General features: G+C 41.0%; 1 protein-coding gene across 1 annotated transcript in view; it reads right to left on the bottom strand.

Moving 5' to 3' along the window:
* Window positions 1-20525, bottom strand: part of ARHGAP10 (Rho GTPase activating protein 10) — a 314545-nt gene that overhangs the window by 94073 nt on the left and 199947 nt on the right. Inside the window, exons 16-18 of the mRNA XM_059373466.1 lie at window positions 19818-19876; window positions 7554-7659; window positions 5949-6108 (exon numbers count right to left, since the gene is read on the bottom strand). Of these exons, the coding sequence (XP_059229449.1) occupies window positions 5949-6108; window positions 7554-7659; window positions 19818-19876 (325 nt within the window). The remainder of the gene's footprint in view (window positions 1-5948; window positions 6109-7553; window positions 7660-19817; window positions 19877-20525) is intronic.

Genomic DNA, 20525 nt, shown 5'->3' with positions numbered 1-20525 from the left:
ATTTTCTCACCAGGAAAAATGAGGCACAGCGTGCCAGCACACCCATTTCAAAGACAACACTGTTTATTTCGACGAAGTTTTCAGAATCTTTACCGAGGAAAAGTTTTATGTAAATAAAAATGTGATTATCTCTTGGCACCCCGGGGTCCGCAGAAACTACAGTATGTAAAGGCTAATGCTCAGAAACAACTTCATGCCCTACTGACCACCAGAGAATCCGGGAACATCAAGGTGAACCGCAGCACCACACAAAGCTGAAGGCAACCAGAGCACCACATCTGGCCAATCCCACTGAAAATCCAATTATAATCCTTAACAAGGTAAATATACAGGCATACCTCAAAGATATTGCAGGTTTGGTTCCAAACCACCACAACAAAGCAAGTATTGTAATAAAGCGAGTCCAGTGAATTTTCTGGTTTCCCAAGGCATAGAAGAGCTATGTTTACCCTGTGGTGTAGGCTATCAAGAGTACAGCTGCATGATGTCTAAAAAATAATGGACATACATTAAAAAATACTTTATTGCTAAAAAATGTTAGCCACTACCTGAGCTATCGGCAAGCTGTAATCACTGACCACAGACCACCATCACAAACAGAGTCACGAAAAAGCCAAAAATATTGCAAAGCCCGACACATGAGATGTGACAGAGACACAAAGCAAAATGGCACCGACAGACTTGCTCCATGCGTGGTTGCCACAAACCTCTGCTTCGTAAAGAACACAGTATCTACGAAGGGCAATCGAGCGAAGGACAATAAAACAAGGCATGCCTACAATCTGGATTAAAATTATATATATCATGTAAAGTGATTTGATTGAGAATAACATTATATATCTTACTTTATATGAACTGCCAATTTAAATCCTATCACAAAATATGACAGCTAATAAAAGAAAACCACACTGGTATTAATGATTTCTTTGGTGATTCCCAAAGGTCTTCATAATCTTCAAGGGCCCTCAGGGACTTGGGAAGAGACCAGAAGAGAGTTACATTATAAACACAAATTTCTTTTATGACACTACAAAGATATAAAACAGCAGAACGGGCTCCGTTTCGACAAACTCGATGAACTCCCAGGAGGGTTCTTTCCATCCCTAAGTTCTTCTGAAGAACCCCCAACCCCAGAAATTAGCTAACAGAAAACTAGAACTGAGATTGATTGGCAAACTGTGTACACATCAGGAGCTGCCAGTCCTACCCTACTCTTTCCCTTCCCTGTCTGGTCTGCTTTTTCCTCTGTTACATTCTGTCGTGCGGGAAAAATACAACGTAAATCCGTACCTGTGATCACCTATTCCCAAACACTCATTCACTGACGTCCACGTCAGCTCTTGCTCTCAACAGACATTTTACTCTTGGAGTAAATACTTGAGCTCTCCCGTAGTGACAGCTCCAGCATCACTGACAAGGCCCCCTGACAACCCTAACTCTGAAACTCGCCTGGGTTTCTTCTGGCTCCTGGGTTCTCACTAAGAGAAAAATCTTGGTGTTTCTCAAGGATATTGCTCTTAACCTTCTCCTAGGGAGGTAAAGCAAAGATTTGGGGGTCAAACAACCGAGTTCAAACCCAAGCCTTGCCACTCACCGGCGGGGTGCCCATAAACAAGCTAATCTCTCGCCCTTCAGTCTTCTCCCGCGATGTGAAGGGACAATATATGTCATAAGAATTCTGCACATATAAAGGAATACTATTACATATGCATGCAATAGGACCTTTATATATTTTTTTACTTTATCTATCTGTTTTAAGTACCTAGCATATCTGATTTAAGTAAGTTTATCTGTTTTATGTAGACACAAGTACACGCTTAGGTTACAGGAGGTAAGTCCCCACCATGGAGTGAGACCAAGCCTAGAGCGCAGTGAGCACGCTCTCCCATGCTCATCTCGTGTCTTTTATCGTACACTTCTTGCCACTAAATCCTCTCACAAATCTGAGCCCCACATCTCCAACTATTTGTTAGACATCCAGACAGCTAAAATTCAGCACATTAAACACTGAACTCTTGCCCCGAACCTATTTTTTTTTTCCTTCTTTTTATTAAGGATCCCTATGTTCCTCCAGCTCTGGGTCCTCATTTGTGACCTACTGTCACTCCTAACACATTCTTCTGAGACAGCCCACCGATCCAGCCCCTGGACTGTGTCCCCTGGGCCTCAGGACGTGAGGCCCGCTACCCTTGAACTCCCATTCTCACTACGAAGTCCTCAGCCATCTGACCTCTCACCCGGCTGGGATTCTCCCACTTCCTATTTGCTAACCAGCTACCACATTAAACTTCCTGAAGCAGTTTACCTAAAAACCATGAGAGGCCTTGATACCCATAAAACGAAATCCAAAAGTCCTAGGGTGTTATTCCCAACCTCCCTACACCTGGCCCGAATCTCTTTACAACTATCTCTCATGCCCCTCACCGCTATTCCCACAGAAGCTGCATTCCCAGAACACATGCCTACCCTCTGTACTTCTCTGATTACACGACTTCCCCATACTGAAATGTCCTCTTAAAACATCCCCACCACCTGTTCAAACTCCATTCCAAAACCTATTCAAACCACCTAGTCAGGAAACATTCCAGATTCCTCACAGTTGGACATAAGTTCTCCTCTAAAGTCTCTGCATCGCTCCAAGAGCGCTAGTCTCCATGGCATCCTGCAGTGACTGGTGGAGAGATCTTTCCCCTGCCGGACTCTTCCCCAAATCTCACATCACATCTGACTCCAAGCAGGGGCTCACCACAAACACACTGCACTGATCCATAAGAAGTATACTTTGTCAAGAACAAAACTTATGGGGCAGCTGAGTGGCTCAGGTCATGATCCCAGGGTCCTGGGATTGAGCCCCACATTAGGCTCCCTGCTCAGTGGGGAGCCTGCTTCTCCCTCTCCCTGGGGTACCGCCCTCTCCCCCACCCCCATCCCCACCCTCACAAGCTCAGGCTGTCTTTCTCTCTCAAATAAATAAGTAAAATCTTTAAGAAAAAATATTTACATAAAGCTCATAAATTATAAGGCGCAATCCCAACTGGAAAATCTGTGGGAACTTCACAGTACCCTTTTCCACCTGGGAAATGCAATTTTCTGGTGCGCACGGGAAGAAAGACCTTGATAATATTTTTGGCCCGTAAACGCTTCTTTTAAAACAACATCTTAATGTATTGTGTGGGAATGAGGCCAAAACATGTGGATTAAGTTTCCTATAGAGTACATATGGGTTTTATGAAAACAGCAAAGAGGCTAGGATAAAACATGATCTCTGAGGCAGATTAACTTGGGTCTTTTTCTAACTCTAAAATTAATCTAGAGCTTTCTTGCTTTAATTACATGCTGAAAATTTCTTCTTTGGCTTTGGTGACGTTCCTGGTCAGAGTCAATATTTTTGCACGATCCTAAGATGAAAAAATAAGTAGCTGAGGAAAAGAAAAAACCTTCCTTCTACTGCCACTTTCCCCTCTGTGTCCCTTCAGAGAACCTAGGACTCTTCGTTCCCTCTCTCATCGCCCTTGTCTGCCTCCCTATCTATGGAACACTTTCCTCCCCCAGGGGCCTCCTCCTTTGGACCTTCTATCCACCTTCCTCTCTCTCTCATTTTGTTCTCGAACACTTACTAAGAGGAATCCTATCCCTCCCTCACCACACTCAAGTCAAACACAAGATCTCTGGGTGGTAAACATGGATCAGTTGCCAAGGAAACCTCGGGCTCCTATGGGTCCATGCGTCCACGGGCAGTTTTCCTGCACAAACCACCCTCGTCAGCGGAAATATCCTTCCTCATAGCAGAGCCTAGACTCTGAAGTGACGTCCAGCTGAGCAAGAACAAAGAGCTGGGAGTAAAAGTGGACAAGGATGAAATAGGAGAGAAAAGAGGAGGAAATGGAGAAATTAAGTGCTCAGAAATATGAACCAATCCAAGCTAACAGCTCCCCATCCCAAGCAACCCTGTCCTTCCGAACCTAAACCCAGACACTGAGTGGAGAATCTGAAACTCGATCCCCCACATGCCCCCTTCCTGATAGGAAAGTCAGTGTGTCGACTCACGTTGGCCATGCATTCATAGCATTCTCTAGCACAGCCACAGAAAGGCAGAGGGGAAAAGGGAGAGCCCTCTCCTCGGCTCTACAGAGCTCAATCTCTGACAGCGGGTCCAGTTTCGTTGCCATTGTTCTTGTAATTGGCTCGCCAGTGCCACTTGGAAATTCCTGTAAGATTTGTTAACAAGGTGAAAGTAGCACTACCGAATTCCCAAGCAGAAAAATCATGAACTTATCTTCTCAGTTTCAAATAAGAAAATAGGAAGCTACAACATTCAATGGAGATCCTTTTATCTGAGAGCAAGACCCAGAGCCAGTATTTTCACAAATAAACTGTATAAAAGTTGCCTAATTGGGACTTAATCTAAGGACAGTTGTACCACTAAACACTATTTCAAAGCTTGTGGGTTAAATTATTTCTTTTTCTTACTAAATATGTATTTTTTTTATTTATTTGAGAAAGAGAGAGAACAAGCGAGGGGAGAAGCAGAGAGAGAGAATCTCAAGCAGCCTCCATGCTGGGACTCGATCCCACAACACGGAGGTCATAACCTGAGCTTAAACCAAAGGCTGTACACTTAACCAATTGTGCCACCCAGGTGTTCTTAATTATTTCTTTTTCTAAAATGATTAGAAGCCATCTTAAAGCTATCTGGATAGCTCAGAACACCACACGCTACCTAAAAACAAACAAACAAACAAACAAAACAATCCAAAAAAAGACCCAAATTTTTACTTCCATAAACAAGCTACTTTTACTATGCTGGGCAAGAAAATCTCTGACCAGCTTTCACATTTAACTCTTCGGTGGGAACCAATATTCACACAAGATACAATTGCTCTAGCAAATAGTAAATGCAATGAGGTTCTTGCTATGCTTTGCTCATAGAGACTACACCTCTGTTTCTCTCTTTCCCACACCTCTGACCCCCTTAAAATTTCCCAAGTTCATTAGTTCATCCAATAAATATGAACTAAACACCTACTATGTACCAGGTAGTATTCTAAGTGTAAAAAACAATCTCTGCCTCAAAGATCTGGCAGGGAAAAACAGATGTCTGTGACAATAAATAAACTATATAACAGGTTAGACAGAGATAAGGGCTAAGGGATACAAGTCCCAAAATGGGGCTCCACCTCCTAGACTGTGAGCTACTCTCCATCAGGGCTGCAATGTTCGGCTTCATAACCTCGCACCTCGTACATGCTCAGCATATCAGCTGAAAACAAACTACAACAACCTGTAATAAACAAATGAGTAACCAAGCATTTTAACAATTTTCAAATTACCTATCTTAAAAGAATTGAGGAAAATTATTACCGAGGTCTGGATCTATGATGATAATAAGAAAAAACTACATAAAAGTTCTTCAAAGAATATATCCTACTTTGAAAACTCCTGCAGTTCCCTGATTATAGAGAAACAAGTAAGATGTGTCACTAAGATTTTTCATTTTAAACCAGAGATTCTTAACCTAGGGTTCCCAGATTCAGGGAGGCATGTGAATCCCCTGAAATTGTCAGCACAATTTGGGAGATAAGGGGGAGTTATATGTTGTGTTTAATGTGACACAGACTGCCAAAAATATTTTCCCTGAGTTAGAGAAATAGAATTTGAGAAATCCAAGGATAGGATTGAAGGCTGCAAAGAATCCAAACAGTCCAATATTATACTGCAGATTGTCATTTGCATTTCGGTGGAATGCTTCTTCCTTAAACCAGTGAGATATCAGAATTTATGGAAATCCACCAGAAGACAGAAGCTCAATGGGAACTTCTCAAAACCAAACTCCTCATCACAATAATAATAAAATCATTAATGGGGGGGGCGCTCTTAAAGGCTAGTTTCAGATGGTGATAAAGCCAAAACCAGGAATTCCCTTAAGGAAAAACACAAATAGAGTTTACCTTTTCATGGTTTTCAATTAAGATTTCCACCACGATGTTCTGAAACTTCAAATCCATGATGGCGGCAACAGTTTCTTCCTGCGGCCTCATCAAAGTTGGTCCAAACACCACTCCTAGATTTGCCACAGTCATGAGGTTCTGCTTGGAGTGATTCGAAACACTGGTAGGGAAGGGATGGGGTTGAAAGTCTGTTAACAGAGAGACAACAGCTGGGGAACGTACAATCTTCCACAGCTGTGTGTTTCCTTAAAAATCAAGACACTCAAATGTCCTTAATTTCTGCTTCTGAAATAACAAGATCTGATGTGACTCTAGGGGATGAGGCCCCTGCCTACCATCCTGCTATTCCTCTCTTCTCGATGCTTTGCTCTAACCACAATGGCTTTCTAAATAATTCCATGTTTATGCTAGGCTTGTGTCCCTCTGAAGACCTTCCGTTACCATTCCTTTTTTCTTAGAATATCCCCTTTTCCCCCAGACTATTATATCTTTGGCTTCCACTAATGACCAGATTATATGGCACCTTTGTAAGAATTAGCTTCACAAGCACAGAGAACTTGGTCAGAGCTCCTGCATTTACCCCTTTGGCCCAATACATTGTGCAGTGAGCAATCCAGACAACTGTTCTCAGAAGCACTGATGCTTAATTCAGGTCTCAATTCAAAGCCTAATCCTCAAGATACCTTCCATAATAACACTCTTTATAGTCCCACACCCAATATATATTCTCTATCTCCTCATTCTATTTTTTAAATCACTTATCACCTGAAATTATTTTGTCTTTTTATTTGTACTCTGTTTATGATCTTCTCCCTCTTATAAAGAAGGGACTCCATGAAAGTAGGGAATTTGTCTATCTTGTTCAATTATGTATCCACTAGCACCTAAAAAAGGCATTCGATAAATATGTGTTGACTAAATGAACAAATATGGTTTCACTAGTTGTAGGACACTTGGACTTGGCAGGTCATAATATCCTCTGGCCTTCAGTTTCTTTTTATATAAAATAAAAACATAATGAAATAAACAGGATAATAAAAGAAAATTAAAAACATTCTAAAACAGCATTCCTCAGCTTCCTATTACCTCCAAATTTCTATAACTACAGTGATCTAAGAGTCATTTGTATATGAAGAAAGGGCTAATTTCTCCACTAAATGATCAGATTTTGCTCACTTTTTAAAGAGGGAATAAAAAGACTAAAATGGATCCTAAGAAATAACTACCTATTACTGGATTAAACTAATTTAAAGGCCATGCTCAAACTTAGGTAGGTGTGAAACCAGGCTAAATTCGCTAACAGACTTATAATCACATTTCCAGAATCTGTGTACAGGGAAGTGTATAAAATTCTCTTCTTTTACTTCCAATCAAACCCCAAGTTGCTGGCAGTGATGTTAAGCAAATAATTATACAACTTCACAAAAGCATCATATTTCAATGTTCTTGTCCAAAACATACACAGTGAGTCAACTGTCCAGCCTGCCTTTCCAGGCGTGGTCCCTGGTATTGTGTAGACAGCCCCACTTCCAACCGTCACGGTCCAAGAACCCCACATGGCACCCAGAGTGAAACAAAGAAAGTTAGGAAGACAAAGGGGCTTACTTTGTTAAGTGTTTCACCAAAATATCCAACATTTCTTTATTCTTCTCTGGCAACTTGTGTACCAAGAAATGGATAGCATTAACACGAGATTCTGGGCTTCCACTTTCTTTAAAAAAAAGAAGAAGAAGAAGAAAAGAATAGATTACACAGAATCAAATACATTCATAAAAACCAACCATGACAACAGCTCATCTGTTCAACATCTTTCAACAGAGAACGTAAACGTATTTCTATACCTTTCGCCAAAAAGGTGGGGGGAATCTATCTTTTGGCTTCTTCTTGGTCTTCTGTGCCTGCCCTAGGAGATCATTTCAGTGTGAATGCAATGAGTGCCTTTCCCTAGGGTGATATTTAAGAACAGAGGGCTACTACAGCTTCTCCTTCTTGCATTCTGCACTTCAAATCGGCTCATCACTTGAAGGAGTCAAGTCACTGGGTCTCTGCCCCACCATGGAATGCAAATAAAACAGGGGCAAATAGGTTCTTCCCTCTTAGGGATGAGGGTTTATCCCCCCAAAAGATACACTGAGGTTATAACCCCCTAATGTCTCAGAACAAACTGCTTTGAAACCATACCTGGGATTTATTTCAATCAGGTACGGTAAGACACGCAGACAGGGAAGTGATGCAGTTGAAGGAACTATAATATAGTTATACCCCCTAGAAACAGGAGGCGTGGTAAGCCGGCGTCAGCCCAGAGGCAGAGGGAAGAAGGGGAAAATGTAGGCAAGAGGCTTTACTGTGTTTTCCATGTGAAGGAAGAGGCGAGGCAGAGTGAGCAGACTCAGGACGGGTTGGTCTGAATTACTGTAGCAGGTTTTAGGGCGGAGGGGCTGTGCCGAGATATCTGGTCCCTGTCCCTGAGGTGAACTAGGACAGGAGAATATGGACTTGAAGTTGTAAGAGCCCAAAAGAGTCAGGAAGAGAAAATGGGCTCTGGACTGGTTGGCCTACGGAAAGCATGCTCAGTTTACTACCTCAAGGAATTGGTTAGCCCCAGAAAGGGCATTCTCCCTAGGATCAATAAGTCCCCAGATATCAAAACATCAGAATAAAATGACATGCTCAGCATAATGCCCTTATTTGGAAATAAGGTCATTGCAGAAGCCGTCAGTTGAGATCATACTGGAGCAGGATGGTCCTTTAATCTAGTATGTTCGGTGCCCTTATAAGAAAACAAAGACACAAAGGGAAAATAAATTAAATCAAATTAAATTAAAATAAATAAAAATAAAACAAAAACAAAACAAAAAAAAAAAACAAAACAAAGGGAAGATGGCCATATGAAGATGGACACAGGGGAGACTATCATGTGACAATGCAGGCAGAGATTGGAATGATGTATGTATAAACCAAGAAATGCCAAGGATGGCTGGGAACCACCACAAGCCAGAAGAGGTAAGGAAAGAGCCTTCCCTGGAGCCTTTAGAGGTCGGCCCCACCAACCTACACCTTGGCTAAAGACTTCCATTCTCTAGAATTGTAAGTGAGTGAGTGAGTGAGTGAGTGAGTGAATTTACTTACTTATTGACTGACTGACTGACTGACTGACTGAAGCTATTCAGCAATAAGAGGGAACTAACGCATTCACTTTCCCCTGAGATTTTGGAATGAATTATCCATGGCTCTTATTAGCAACACGCCCAAATTCCTTTTATTGTGTTCTTGACAGAAAATACCAAATCAATAAAATGCTTATTATTGAGACCTCCACTGGAATTTTCAGGGGTGTCAGAGATGCAGCTGATGAGAATTCAGTGAGTACAGACTGCTTGGAGGCTCACAGAGAGCTGGCAGTAGAAGCTGAGGGAGGGTTTCACATAAAGGACAGCATCTGAGTTGGGTCTTGAAGAGCAGGGAAGAATTTGAAGCAAGGCAGAAATGAGGAGTTAGGGACACACTCCAGATTCGACAAACGCTATAAGAAAATGCACAGCCTATTGAGAGAGCACCTTAAGCTTATAGAAAGTCCGAGGCAAAACTCTGGCTTGTAAAAGCTAATTTGAAGAATCTGTCTCTGCCGTGGGCTACTAAATCCGTCACTGTAAGTAAGATTACTGTAAGTAAGGGAAGAGATACGAACAGAGTCAAATTTGGGGAAATATACCTGACATGTTTGGAGGATGGATTCAAATGGAGAGAAAAGCAAATTAGGAGGGAAATGCTATTTGGCCAAGAAGTAATAATGAGGCGGGGTGGGGGGGGGGGGTGTAGCAGAATTACAAGTAAGGAAGTAGAGCCGGCAGGCAGGCTTCAGAATTGCTGCTTCCAATAGACAGCAAGAGCAAGATACCTGCTAACAGAAGGTTTGGGGCCTCAGTTCCTCATCTGCAAAATGAAGTTAACAGCACTATCTCCAAAGGCCATTATGAGACTCAGTGAGGTAACACCTGCAAAGGGTTGAGTGCCGGTGGCAGGTACAGCAGGCGCTCCATCACTGTTAGCCATTACCTCCATTACTCTTACTATGTGAGCGCTCCTATGGAATACGTCCACTTGACAGGATCTAGCTGCAGACTGGCCACGGATCAGAAGGAAGAAGGCAAAACCAGTGTTTCATGCCTGGGTTATGCAGCAGTATGGTCAGTCCCACTGACAGACAGGAGCAGAGAAGACAACGCTGGTTTGAAGGGGACAATGACGGTGGGAGTGACAGAGGAAGGGAGGTGCAAGGGGCAGATATCTAGCAGGGATCTGGGAATGGCAGGAGGCATTAGAGATGAAGGTAGCAATATTCTCCAGAGGGGCATGGGGACCTCCAGCACATGGCCAACGGTGCCTGACTACTTCAGAAAGCCAACAGAACGTCCTGTGGGGGAAAGAGCACCACTGGGGTTCAGTGACGATGCCAGCGGGGGGGCTAAACAACGCACAGGAGGAGGAAGAGGAGGGAGGGCCAGGAGGTTCAATGTCATGAGAAAGCCAAATGAGAAGAAACAGGCAAGGCCTGGGTAGCCAGTGGTATCAAGAGTTAACGAGGGACTGAGGAAGTGCAAGACGGGGAGGAGGGGGGCCTGCACACCCACCACTAAGCTGGCCAGCAGGGAGTCCTTCTCCAGTTATACAAGGAGGTTAAAGAGTGAGTGGCTAGAAGGGACAGAGAGAGTGGAATTTCAGATCATTGGCTCAAAAATCAAGAAATGGAAGGGAGGGGGGAAGAGAGGTAAAGCAGATCAAGAAAGGGGTATTTGGGGACGCCTGGGTGGCTCAGTTGGTTAAGCAGCTGCCTTCGGCTCAGGTCATGATCCCAGCGTCCTGGGATCGAGTCCCACATCGGGCTCCTTGCTCCGCGGGGAGCCTGCTTCTCCCTCTGACTCTGCCTGCCACTCTGTCTGCCTGTGCTCGCTCTCACTCTCTCTCTCTCGCAAATAAATAAATAAAATCTTAAAAAAAAAAAAGGGGTATTTGTTTTTACTGAAATATAACTGACATAAAATATTGTATTATATGTACAACATGATTCAATATTTGTATATATAGTTAGATGACCCCGATAATACATCTAATTAATATCCAATACCACACAGTTATACATTTTTTTCTTGTGATAAGAACTTTTAAGATTGGGATGTCTGGGGAGCTCAGTTGGTGAAGCGTCTACCGGGGTCCTGGGATGGAGTCCCGCATCGGGCTCCCTGCTCAGTGAGGAGTCTGCTTCTGCTTCTCCCTCTGTCCCTACCCCCCACCATGCTCTCTCTCTCTCTCTCAAGCTCTATCTCAAATAAATAAAATCTTAGGGGGTAAAAAAAAAAAAATTTTTTTAAGATTTACTCTCTTAGCAACTTTGAAATATACAACACAGTGTTACTGACTACAGTTACCATGCTGCACATTCCATCCTCACGACTTACTTATTTTATAACTGGAAGTTTGCATCTTTCAACTCCTTTCACCCATTTTGCCCACTCCCCAGCCCTGGGCAGCCACCAATCTATTCTCTGTATCTATCAACTTGCTTGTTGTTGTTTTTCTTTTCTAAGGCTCCACATATAAGTGAAATAATATAGTTTTTGTCTTTGTCAGATTTCAGGAATCTGTTTCTTCAAAATGTTGGTGGTTTTACTTTTTCCTTACTGTAAGAACTAAGTATCTGTTCTGTTAACATTTTAGAAGACATACATAAAACAACTCAGCAAAAGCAATCACTAATCATTTGAAATACATATAGTAGGGAAAGAACATGCCATCAGACTATGAAGAACTACTAATCGATCCAAAAAGAAAGAAACAATCCAAAAGAAAAATGGGCAAAAGACTGGAGCAGGAATTTCAGGAAAGAGGCTAGCCGTATGACCAATAAACATATGAAAAAGTGCTAAACCTCCTTATCAGGGAAATAAAATTAAAACCACAATGAGTTACTACTACTCACCCAGCAGAATGGCTTTAAATGAATGTAGTACTAAGTTCTGGCAAGGATATGAAGTAAATGGAACTCTATGTGGGAATAATTAAATGGCACAATCACTTTGGAGAACTCTTTGGCAGTACCTACTGAAATTGAACACACACATTCCAACCCACAACCCAAAAATTCTACTCAAAACCAAGAGAAATGCACATAAACGTTCACTAAAAGACACATTTTAGAATGTTCACAGCAGTAGCACTCTTGATAATCCCAGAAGTGAAACCATTCAAGTCTCATCAAAAGAACTGATAAATGCATTGTGATGTGTTCTTACAAAGGAATCCTACACCACAAGAAATGAGAATGAACTGCTCATTCACTCAGCATGGAAGAATGTCACAAGATGACCAAAAAAGCTGAATGCAAAAGAGGGTATTCTGGATGATTCCAATCGGATACAATGCAAATGCAGTAACCCTAACCTCTGGACCTACGGTGTCAAAAGCCAGGGGAGTGGGGCACCTGGGTGGCTCAGTTGGTTAGATGACTGCCTTCAGCTCAGGTCATGATCCAAGGGTCCTGGGATCAAGTCCCACCTCAAGCTCCTTGCTCAGCAGGGAGCCTGCTTCTCCTTCTACCTGCTGCTCTGCCTGCTTGTGCTCTCTCTCTCTCTGTCAAATAAATCAATAAAAAAAAAAAAAAAAAAAAGGCTGGGGAGTGCTCTTATGTCACAGGGACTGTGTGGGTGTGAGAAAGGGTTTCTGGGACTCTGACAATACCGTATTTATTGATCCAGGGCTGCTTACACAGCTATCTTAATGTGTGAAAATTTATAAAGCTGTATACTTATTATTCATGTGCATTTCTATTATGTTTCAACAAAAAGTTCACTTGCATTAAGCTACCCATAATAAATCTCACCTAAGGGACGCCTGGGTGGCTCAGTTGGTTAAGCAGCTGCCTTCGGCTCAGGTCATGATCCCAGCGTCCTGGGATCGAGTCCCACATCGGGCTCCTTGCTCCGCAGGGAGCCTGCTTCTCCCTCTGACTCTGCCTTCCACTCTGTCTGCCTGTGCTCGCTCTCACTCTCTCTCTCTCACAAATAAATAAATAAAATCTTAAAAAAAAATAAATAAATCTCACCTAACTGAGGCTGGCACATTTTAGGTTTAATCCTTTCAGAATTTGGGTTTTTCAAAATGAAATGTGTGAACCGGCTATTTCATTTAAGGTACCATGGACGTCTCTCCGTGTCATTTTAAAAGGAGCCCCACACCATCAATTCTATGATCATATGAGTTCCTTCCAGTGATTGTGCAGTTAAGTCTGTTCAAGTTTACACTTCCAATAGTAATGGTTTACAGTGAGGAATGAGATTTCACAACATAGGACACAGTTGTTGCTAAAGACAAAGGAAGCAGAAAGGCTAAGAAATGAAAAGGCATCTGATAAAGCAGAGTAATCAAATCATATCACATAATGAAAACTCTCAGATACAGGGGCCCCTGGGTGGCTCAGTCCATTAAGTGTCTGCCTTCAGCTCAGGTCATGGTGCCATGGTCCTGGGATTGAGCCCCGCACTGGGCTCCCTGCTCAGTGGAGAGTCTACCTCTCCATCTCCCTCTACCTGCCACTCCTCTTGCTTGCACTTTCTCTCTCAAATAAGTAAAATCTTTTTTTTTTTTTTTTTTTTTTTTTTTTTTTTTTTAAAGATTTTATTTATTTATTTGACAGAGAGAAATCACAAGTAGATGGAGAGGCAGGCAGAGAGAGAGAGAGAGAGGGAAGCAGGCTCCCTGCCGAGCAGAGAGCCCGATGCGGGACTCGATCCCAGGACCCTGAGACCATGACCTGAGCCGAAGGCAGTGGCTTAACCCACTGAGCCACCCAGGCGCCCTCAAATAAGTAAAATCTTAAAAAAAAAAAAAAAAAAAAAAGAAGGACTCTTAGATATAAACTAAATTTGTCACTGAAAACAAAAGTACAACTACCTAAAGAGTCAATAAGGAATATCACTCAGCCATAAAAACAGATGAGATCCTGCCATTTGCAACAACATAGATGGACCAAGAGGGGCGAAATTAGTCACCAGAAAAATACCATTTGATTTCATTTAAATGTGTAATCTAAAAAATAAATATATAAATAAATAAATGAACAAAAAAGGCAGAAACAGACTCATAAACACAGTACAAACAGGCGGTTGCAGGAGGGGGTTAGGTAGGGAGACGGGCAAATGGGTGAAGAGGAGTAGAAGGTACAGCATAGGGCATGTAGTCAATGATACCGTGAGATACGGGGACAGACAGCAGCTACACTTGTGATGAATACAGTGTAACAAACAGACTTGCCAAGTTACTCTATTGTATATTTGAAACTAATGTAACAAACACTGTGTATCAATACTTCATACACAATACTTAAAAAAAATAAAACTTATGTGATAAATTTTACAAGTTCTTGTCTGGAGTTAAAACCAAGATAATACCTTACTAAATCAAAGCTAGAGGAAAATGAAAGAAACTTTTAAAAAATAACATTTTCAATTCACAGATTTAATTTAAAAAATAAAAATAAACTAGGAGAAAATTTAAAGTCAGGACTCTGAAAAATAATAAAAATTCCAAAGGAATAAAAAGATAACTCCTTATAATAAAAATTTCATGCATTCAAAAACTAAAAATTTTAAAAAACTTTGCACTAAAAAGCTACTTCTAACTGATGTTGTCTACCTTGTCATTAATAATCATTTCTCTCAAAAGAAAATATAATTTTAACATTTGGGGATTTATTACTTATTCAGAAACACAAGACAGAGAAATAATTTCCCACTCTCTAAGGTTAAGGTTCTTCATTTCTAAAAACAGTAGAAGCAGCTTTGAAAAACAGAATCAAAACCTTCCACTTCTTTCTTTGAGGGCCACTCTCACAGCCATCTTCATTTGAAATCACACACGCCTTTTTCTCAAGTCTGCTTTTTCCCCTCTTTCAAAAAGAAGGATATTTGGAAGTAAGGCACTTTTTTAAAAATGTTTATTTATTTTGAGGAGGGCAGGGAAGTGGGACAGAGGAAGAGAAAGAATCTACAACAGATTGCCCGCTGAGCACACAGCCCAATGCTGGGCTCGATCCTGGAACCCTGGAGAGCATGACCTGAGCCCAAATCAAATCTAGACTCAGATGCTTAACCAACTGAGCCACCCAGGTGCCCCAAAAGTAAGGCTTTTAAAGTTAAACTATTTTTTCTCCATTTTATTTTGACGTTAATCAGAAATCCCTACTAAGAAAAAAAAAGAAAGAAAGAAATCCCTACTAAATGGGCATTTCCACATGGTTGTAACATAATAATAACTTTAAGGCACTCAAAAGAAGTTTTCTAAATGATAAATTATATAATTAGATAAATTATCTTTAGTGGCCTATGCTTTATGCATTTCATTTTAATTTGTATAAACTATATAATGAAAAGCATAACTTTTTAAAAATCTAGGACACTGAATTAATCATAACACCAGACCCTAACCTCAGCCAGGGAATTAGTTTACTGTAATATCAAAGCATTTTTAATTGTGAAAATAAAAATCAGCATCCACAACACTTAATGTCTATGATGCTGTGCCAACTAACAGAGACTGAAAAAGATATGATCATAGCTTACTGGAGCTTATCAAAGATACTTAGGCAGGTAAATATTAAGTTATTTTAATATTTAAATGTCATACGTCAATAGTACAGTAATTTTAGGAAAATAATAGCGGTAAACATCCATACACTACCCAAGGTGCTTCACTCAACAGACATCAAGTATTTGAGTTCTTCTGTGGGTGACCCTATCCACTGGGAAATGAATGTATCTGGCTAAAATAGCTCAATGTCATTAGGCATTCAATTCCTTTAATGTCCAGGTTTCCAAATCCTTCCCAATTAAGATCACATGATTCTCCTGCTTCCCACGCATGTTTGCCAACTAGAATAGAACATTCCACTTAGGCAAATACCAGTGCCCTACATCCTCTAATAGTTACATTTTTCATCATAAATGACTTAAGAGCTTTGTGATTATGATTTTGCTTCCCAGGTAACTTGATTACTGAAAGAAAACATACAGAACATAACAAGACAAGTATTCTCGTTCAGGAGGAAGTAGTTTTGTATGATGCCATATTAGGCATCCAAGCTTTGGTGGTCATTCTCAAGCTAAGCTTAACATGAGTCCAACCCTGAATGGGTCTGATTTTTAACAATATGACATATCAAGAACTCTGAGTCTTATAGGCTAAGACACAGACCATGGACTAACATTCTCAGAGATAATAAACACCATAGAAAAACATCCACATAGATGCCTAATAGCCTTCCATAGATGGGCACAATCATTTGCATTCCTGCACAGACCAAGTAAACTATGTTTTCATTTTAAATGAATAGTAAATTTCTATACTAAGAGTTCATTATATCATCTCACAAGATGGATGGTATGAAGTAATAAGAAATATATATTGGTCTCTGCTTCTGGTTCCTGACATAGAACTCCTAAAAGTCTTGTGAATAGGAGTGCTCAGAGAATCTTTTGTTCTAATATTTGGTCTTTGTTCCTAGTTCCTGACACAAAGCTCCAACAACCTCCACGATTTTTTAAGTGACAGAGGAGTGTCTCACGCCAATCTCCTAAATCCCTCGGAATTCCCTGGGTGATAAGATCATCTTTTATTCTAATGAGGTGACCTCTGGTGGGCTCCCAGATGGGGGAGGGTCACCAGAAAGACCAAGCCATAATTAGAAGTTCAGAATTTTCAGTCCCACCTCTCATTCTCCAGAAATGGAGTTTATAATCCATCATGTCTACGTAATGACAACCCCACAAAAACAGTAGAGTCTGGTGAACTTCAGACTGGATGAACGCATCTACATGGCCAGAGGGTGCCACACTCCAACTCCACAAGGACAGAAGCTTCTACACCCGGGACACTTCCGGATCTCATCTTATGTATCTCTTCATCTGGCTCTTCATCTGTATCCTCTATCATATCCTTTATTATATAATAAGATGGCAAATACAACTTTGTGTTTCCATGAGTTCTGAGACCCATTTATCGTACCTAAGGTGGGGGTTGTGAAACTCTGATTTCCAGCCAGTTAGCCAGAAGTCCTGCAGACAACCTGGGACTCACAACTGGTGTCTCAACTGTGGGCAGGCTTGTGGGACGGAGCCCTTGCCCTGTGGGACCCGATGCTAACTCCAGGTAGACAGAATCAGAACTGAATCTAATTGCAGGACACTCAGCTGGTTGCAGAATTGGTTGGCGTGGGGAAAAAAGCCCACACTGTGGGTGACCAGAGGTATCACCAGTGAAGTATTTTGTGTGTGAGTAAAGGAGAAACAAAGGAATGGTTTTCCATACAGAGAGACTCTAGCTCCTTTCAGCAATTTTAGTTAACTTTCTCCGCTCTCTTAATTTTCTCTTAAAAAAATAATTTCCCAATGTATTCAACACTGAACAGTCGGTATTTTTTAAGAATGAGGAACAAAAAATGTCTGTCTTGTGGTGACAAAAAAGAAATAAAGTTCATATTTGTATGAGTCACTCTAGAAATTAACCCACGGGTTCTCAACAGAAGCCTGCAGAGAAGAAACTGAGGAGAGAAAATAAAGGGACCCAAGAGAAACCTCCAGAACTTTCAGCAGGGAAGGCAAAAGAGATCATCTCAACAGCCCAGAATGGATGGAAACCACACTTGACTGAAAGGAATCAAAAATTCGTTTCCATGCTAGTGTGAGAGGCAATAACAAAGACTGGTGATGCTTGATAATTTTAGCAGTCAGCTCTGCTAACAGACACTTTCGCATAACAAGGTCATTTGTGCTGTTGTTAATGGAAAATGATAGCCCGACCACAGTCCCAATTTTTCCAACAATATTCAAAAGGGGAGACTAATTTTGGCCACCTGACTTCTATAACTGTTTTTATGTAATTCTTGCAAGTCCAGGTGAAGAAGATGAGAGAATTTGCTCCCACACTCTTTCCTAAGACAGGCACAGTGAGGACCCAGAGTGGGTACTCACAGAGACTCAAATAAAAAATTAAAGACCACGCTGGGAACACTGGATACACCGGTTTAACACGTGTACTTTTCTCATTAAAGAAGGTAACTACAGTTCCTGTTCCAACCGCAACTCCACTTGGGTACAAACACATGCCAGTAATTACAGTAGCTATAGTATTTCTCTGGAACAGGGACTGTTATTCAGATCATTGTGGAGACTCTTTTCCAGCATCCCCAGAAAGTCAGGAGACCAAACACAAGGCACCGGGCTAGTAAGCAAAACGACCACATCCCTCAAGGACGGCCTCGACGAAGTCTGTCAACTCCCTTCCTACCACCTCAGACTCCATCACCACTCGCAAGTTTCTGCCTCTTATGAAGCCTTCATCTGGTAAAAATCATGGACATTAGAATCTCAGACACACCAGCCTCCATTGCAAGGCGTGATAATCATAATGACACTAACTTGTGGTTATTGAAAACCTTACTCCATAATCACTTTATCTTTCTCCCATTCTCAAAGGATTTTAGATGAAAACTGGCACTCTTCTGCTTTTTCCAGTCTCTAAGGCGAACAACATGAAGCGATTGTCCTCCAACTAGAGTTTAATTTCTCTTTTCCCTGCGTGCCAAAAATGCCACAGGGAAGGAATCAAAACAACTAAGCGTTTGCTTGAGTTTTTGCCAAGAAAACTTTCCCCCACTTCCTTGATCACACAAAGTCTCTTAAAAAAAAAAAAAAAAAAAAGTCTTCCACGTGAAAACAGAAGTGGGTAGACCCATATTTTTGCCTTTTCCAAAGGCTGATTTTATAAGCACAGTCTAATTGGGCCTACACATTGCTTCTCTCTATGACACGCTAGGAACCTTTACCCAGGCTGCCATAAAGACCTCACAAGAAGATAACGTTTAAAGCAATGTTCAGGCAGCAGTAACAGAGGACCCAAAGGGATTGCTCTAAATTTTTCAACAGATTAAACTATGGAATACATCCAAGGGGGAAGGAAAAAAAAAAAAAAAGGGAAATGAAAATACAATCATAGCTACTGTCAGTGCACCTGTGAAAACCAATCCTGCAGGTTTTAGCCAGTGGAGCTAAGGTTTTGAATTTTAAATAAAGATCCCTGTAATCTGGCAAGTGACTTCACATGTCTCAACCTTCATCTCCTTAACTATTAAATACCTCACACCAATGAATTTCAGACGACTCTGATGATTAAACACCATGTGTCAACACAAAAACTGAGGTGTACGAACAAGAGAGAGAAAACAAGACAGCTTCAAATGAGTATGACTCACAAAAAATTTAATCACAAATTAAAATTCTACCAACTACAGGCCTTTTTTATTTAACATTTTATCACATATAATTCACTATCGGATACTGTGTGGGCTTCTGGCATTATCTCACATTACTCCTTCTGCCTGTAATTTCCATCTAAATATCTTGCTATGTGAAGCCATTTCCAACCTGCTAATCTCTCCAAATCTGCTAATCTTCCCCAACCTTCTGCAAGTTAAATACTTCTGTGTTCCCAAAGCATTTTGCTCATGTCATGATTCTAGATTTTATGGGTTAATGGGAGGTGTGTGCGCCCCAATACTTGCTGGAGAATGGACCCCTGGGGGCAGAAATCCCACATACCCAGTATCTACCAGTGATTAGCCATAGTAGACAATAAATAAATGTGAATGAATGAATGAATATATCAATAGTCCTGCTTTTTCACCCTCTAAAAGATGAAAGAGATCAAACATCTTCTAACGTGATTTCTATTTTTAATACAGATTACAAGAACATTAAGTGAGATTCTTCATGTGGAAACTTAGACACACTGTCAACCACTACACCTCTACATAATACTTACTGGCTGGAACGATGAAATCTCCATGTAACTCATAGGTCATAAGAGGCTCTGGAAGACTCCTGTATGAAAGGACAGCCCAGAATTACCAAACACATACAAAGAGGTCACTGCTCTTTGTGTCCATTTTTTATAAAAGGTTATAAATGTCATGTGCATTTCTCAGTTAATGTGTAGAACTTTCCCTAAGAAATTTTTTACATATCAAATAGATACATAAATCAAATGGATTATTTATCATCTGTACCAGGCACTAACAAAGTTTAACAGCCACAAATTCTTATCAGATTTAATCACATAATATTTCATATTTAATCTTGGAAAATACCTTTACAAACAACTGAAATTATATATAAAACTTCTTTCCACATACAACTTATTTAAAGTCAAACATTCTGTCCAACCAAATATAAGCATATAGTTTTGAAAATCATCTCTAGGATATTAACTGAAGATGATGCTATTAAGAAAACATTAAAAGCTTTCAGAGAAAGACAACTATCATATGATCTCCCTGATATGAGGAAGTGGAGATGCAACATGGGGGGTTTGGGGGTAGGAGAAGAATAAATGAAACAGGATGGGATCTGGAGGGAGACAAACCATAAGTGACTCTTAATCTCACAAAACAAACTGAGGGTTGCTGGGAGGAGGGGGGTTGGGAGAGGGTGGTGGGGTTATGGACATTGGGGAGGGTATGTGCTACAGTGA

Source organism: Mustela nigripes, chromosome 1 (genome assembly GCF_022355385.1).
Source record: "Mustela nigripes isolate SB6536 chromosome 1, MUSNIG.SB6536, whole genome shotgun sequence".
Classification (NCBI taxonomy): Eukaryota; Metazoa; Chordata; class Mammalia; order Carnivora; family Mustelidae; genus Mustela; species Mustela nigripes.
This window is presented reverse-complemented; position numbering and strand designations above follow the sequence as displayed.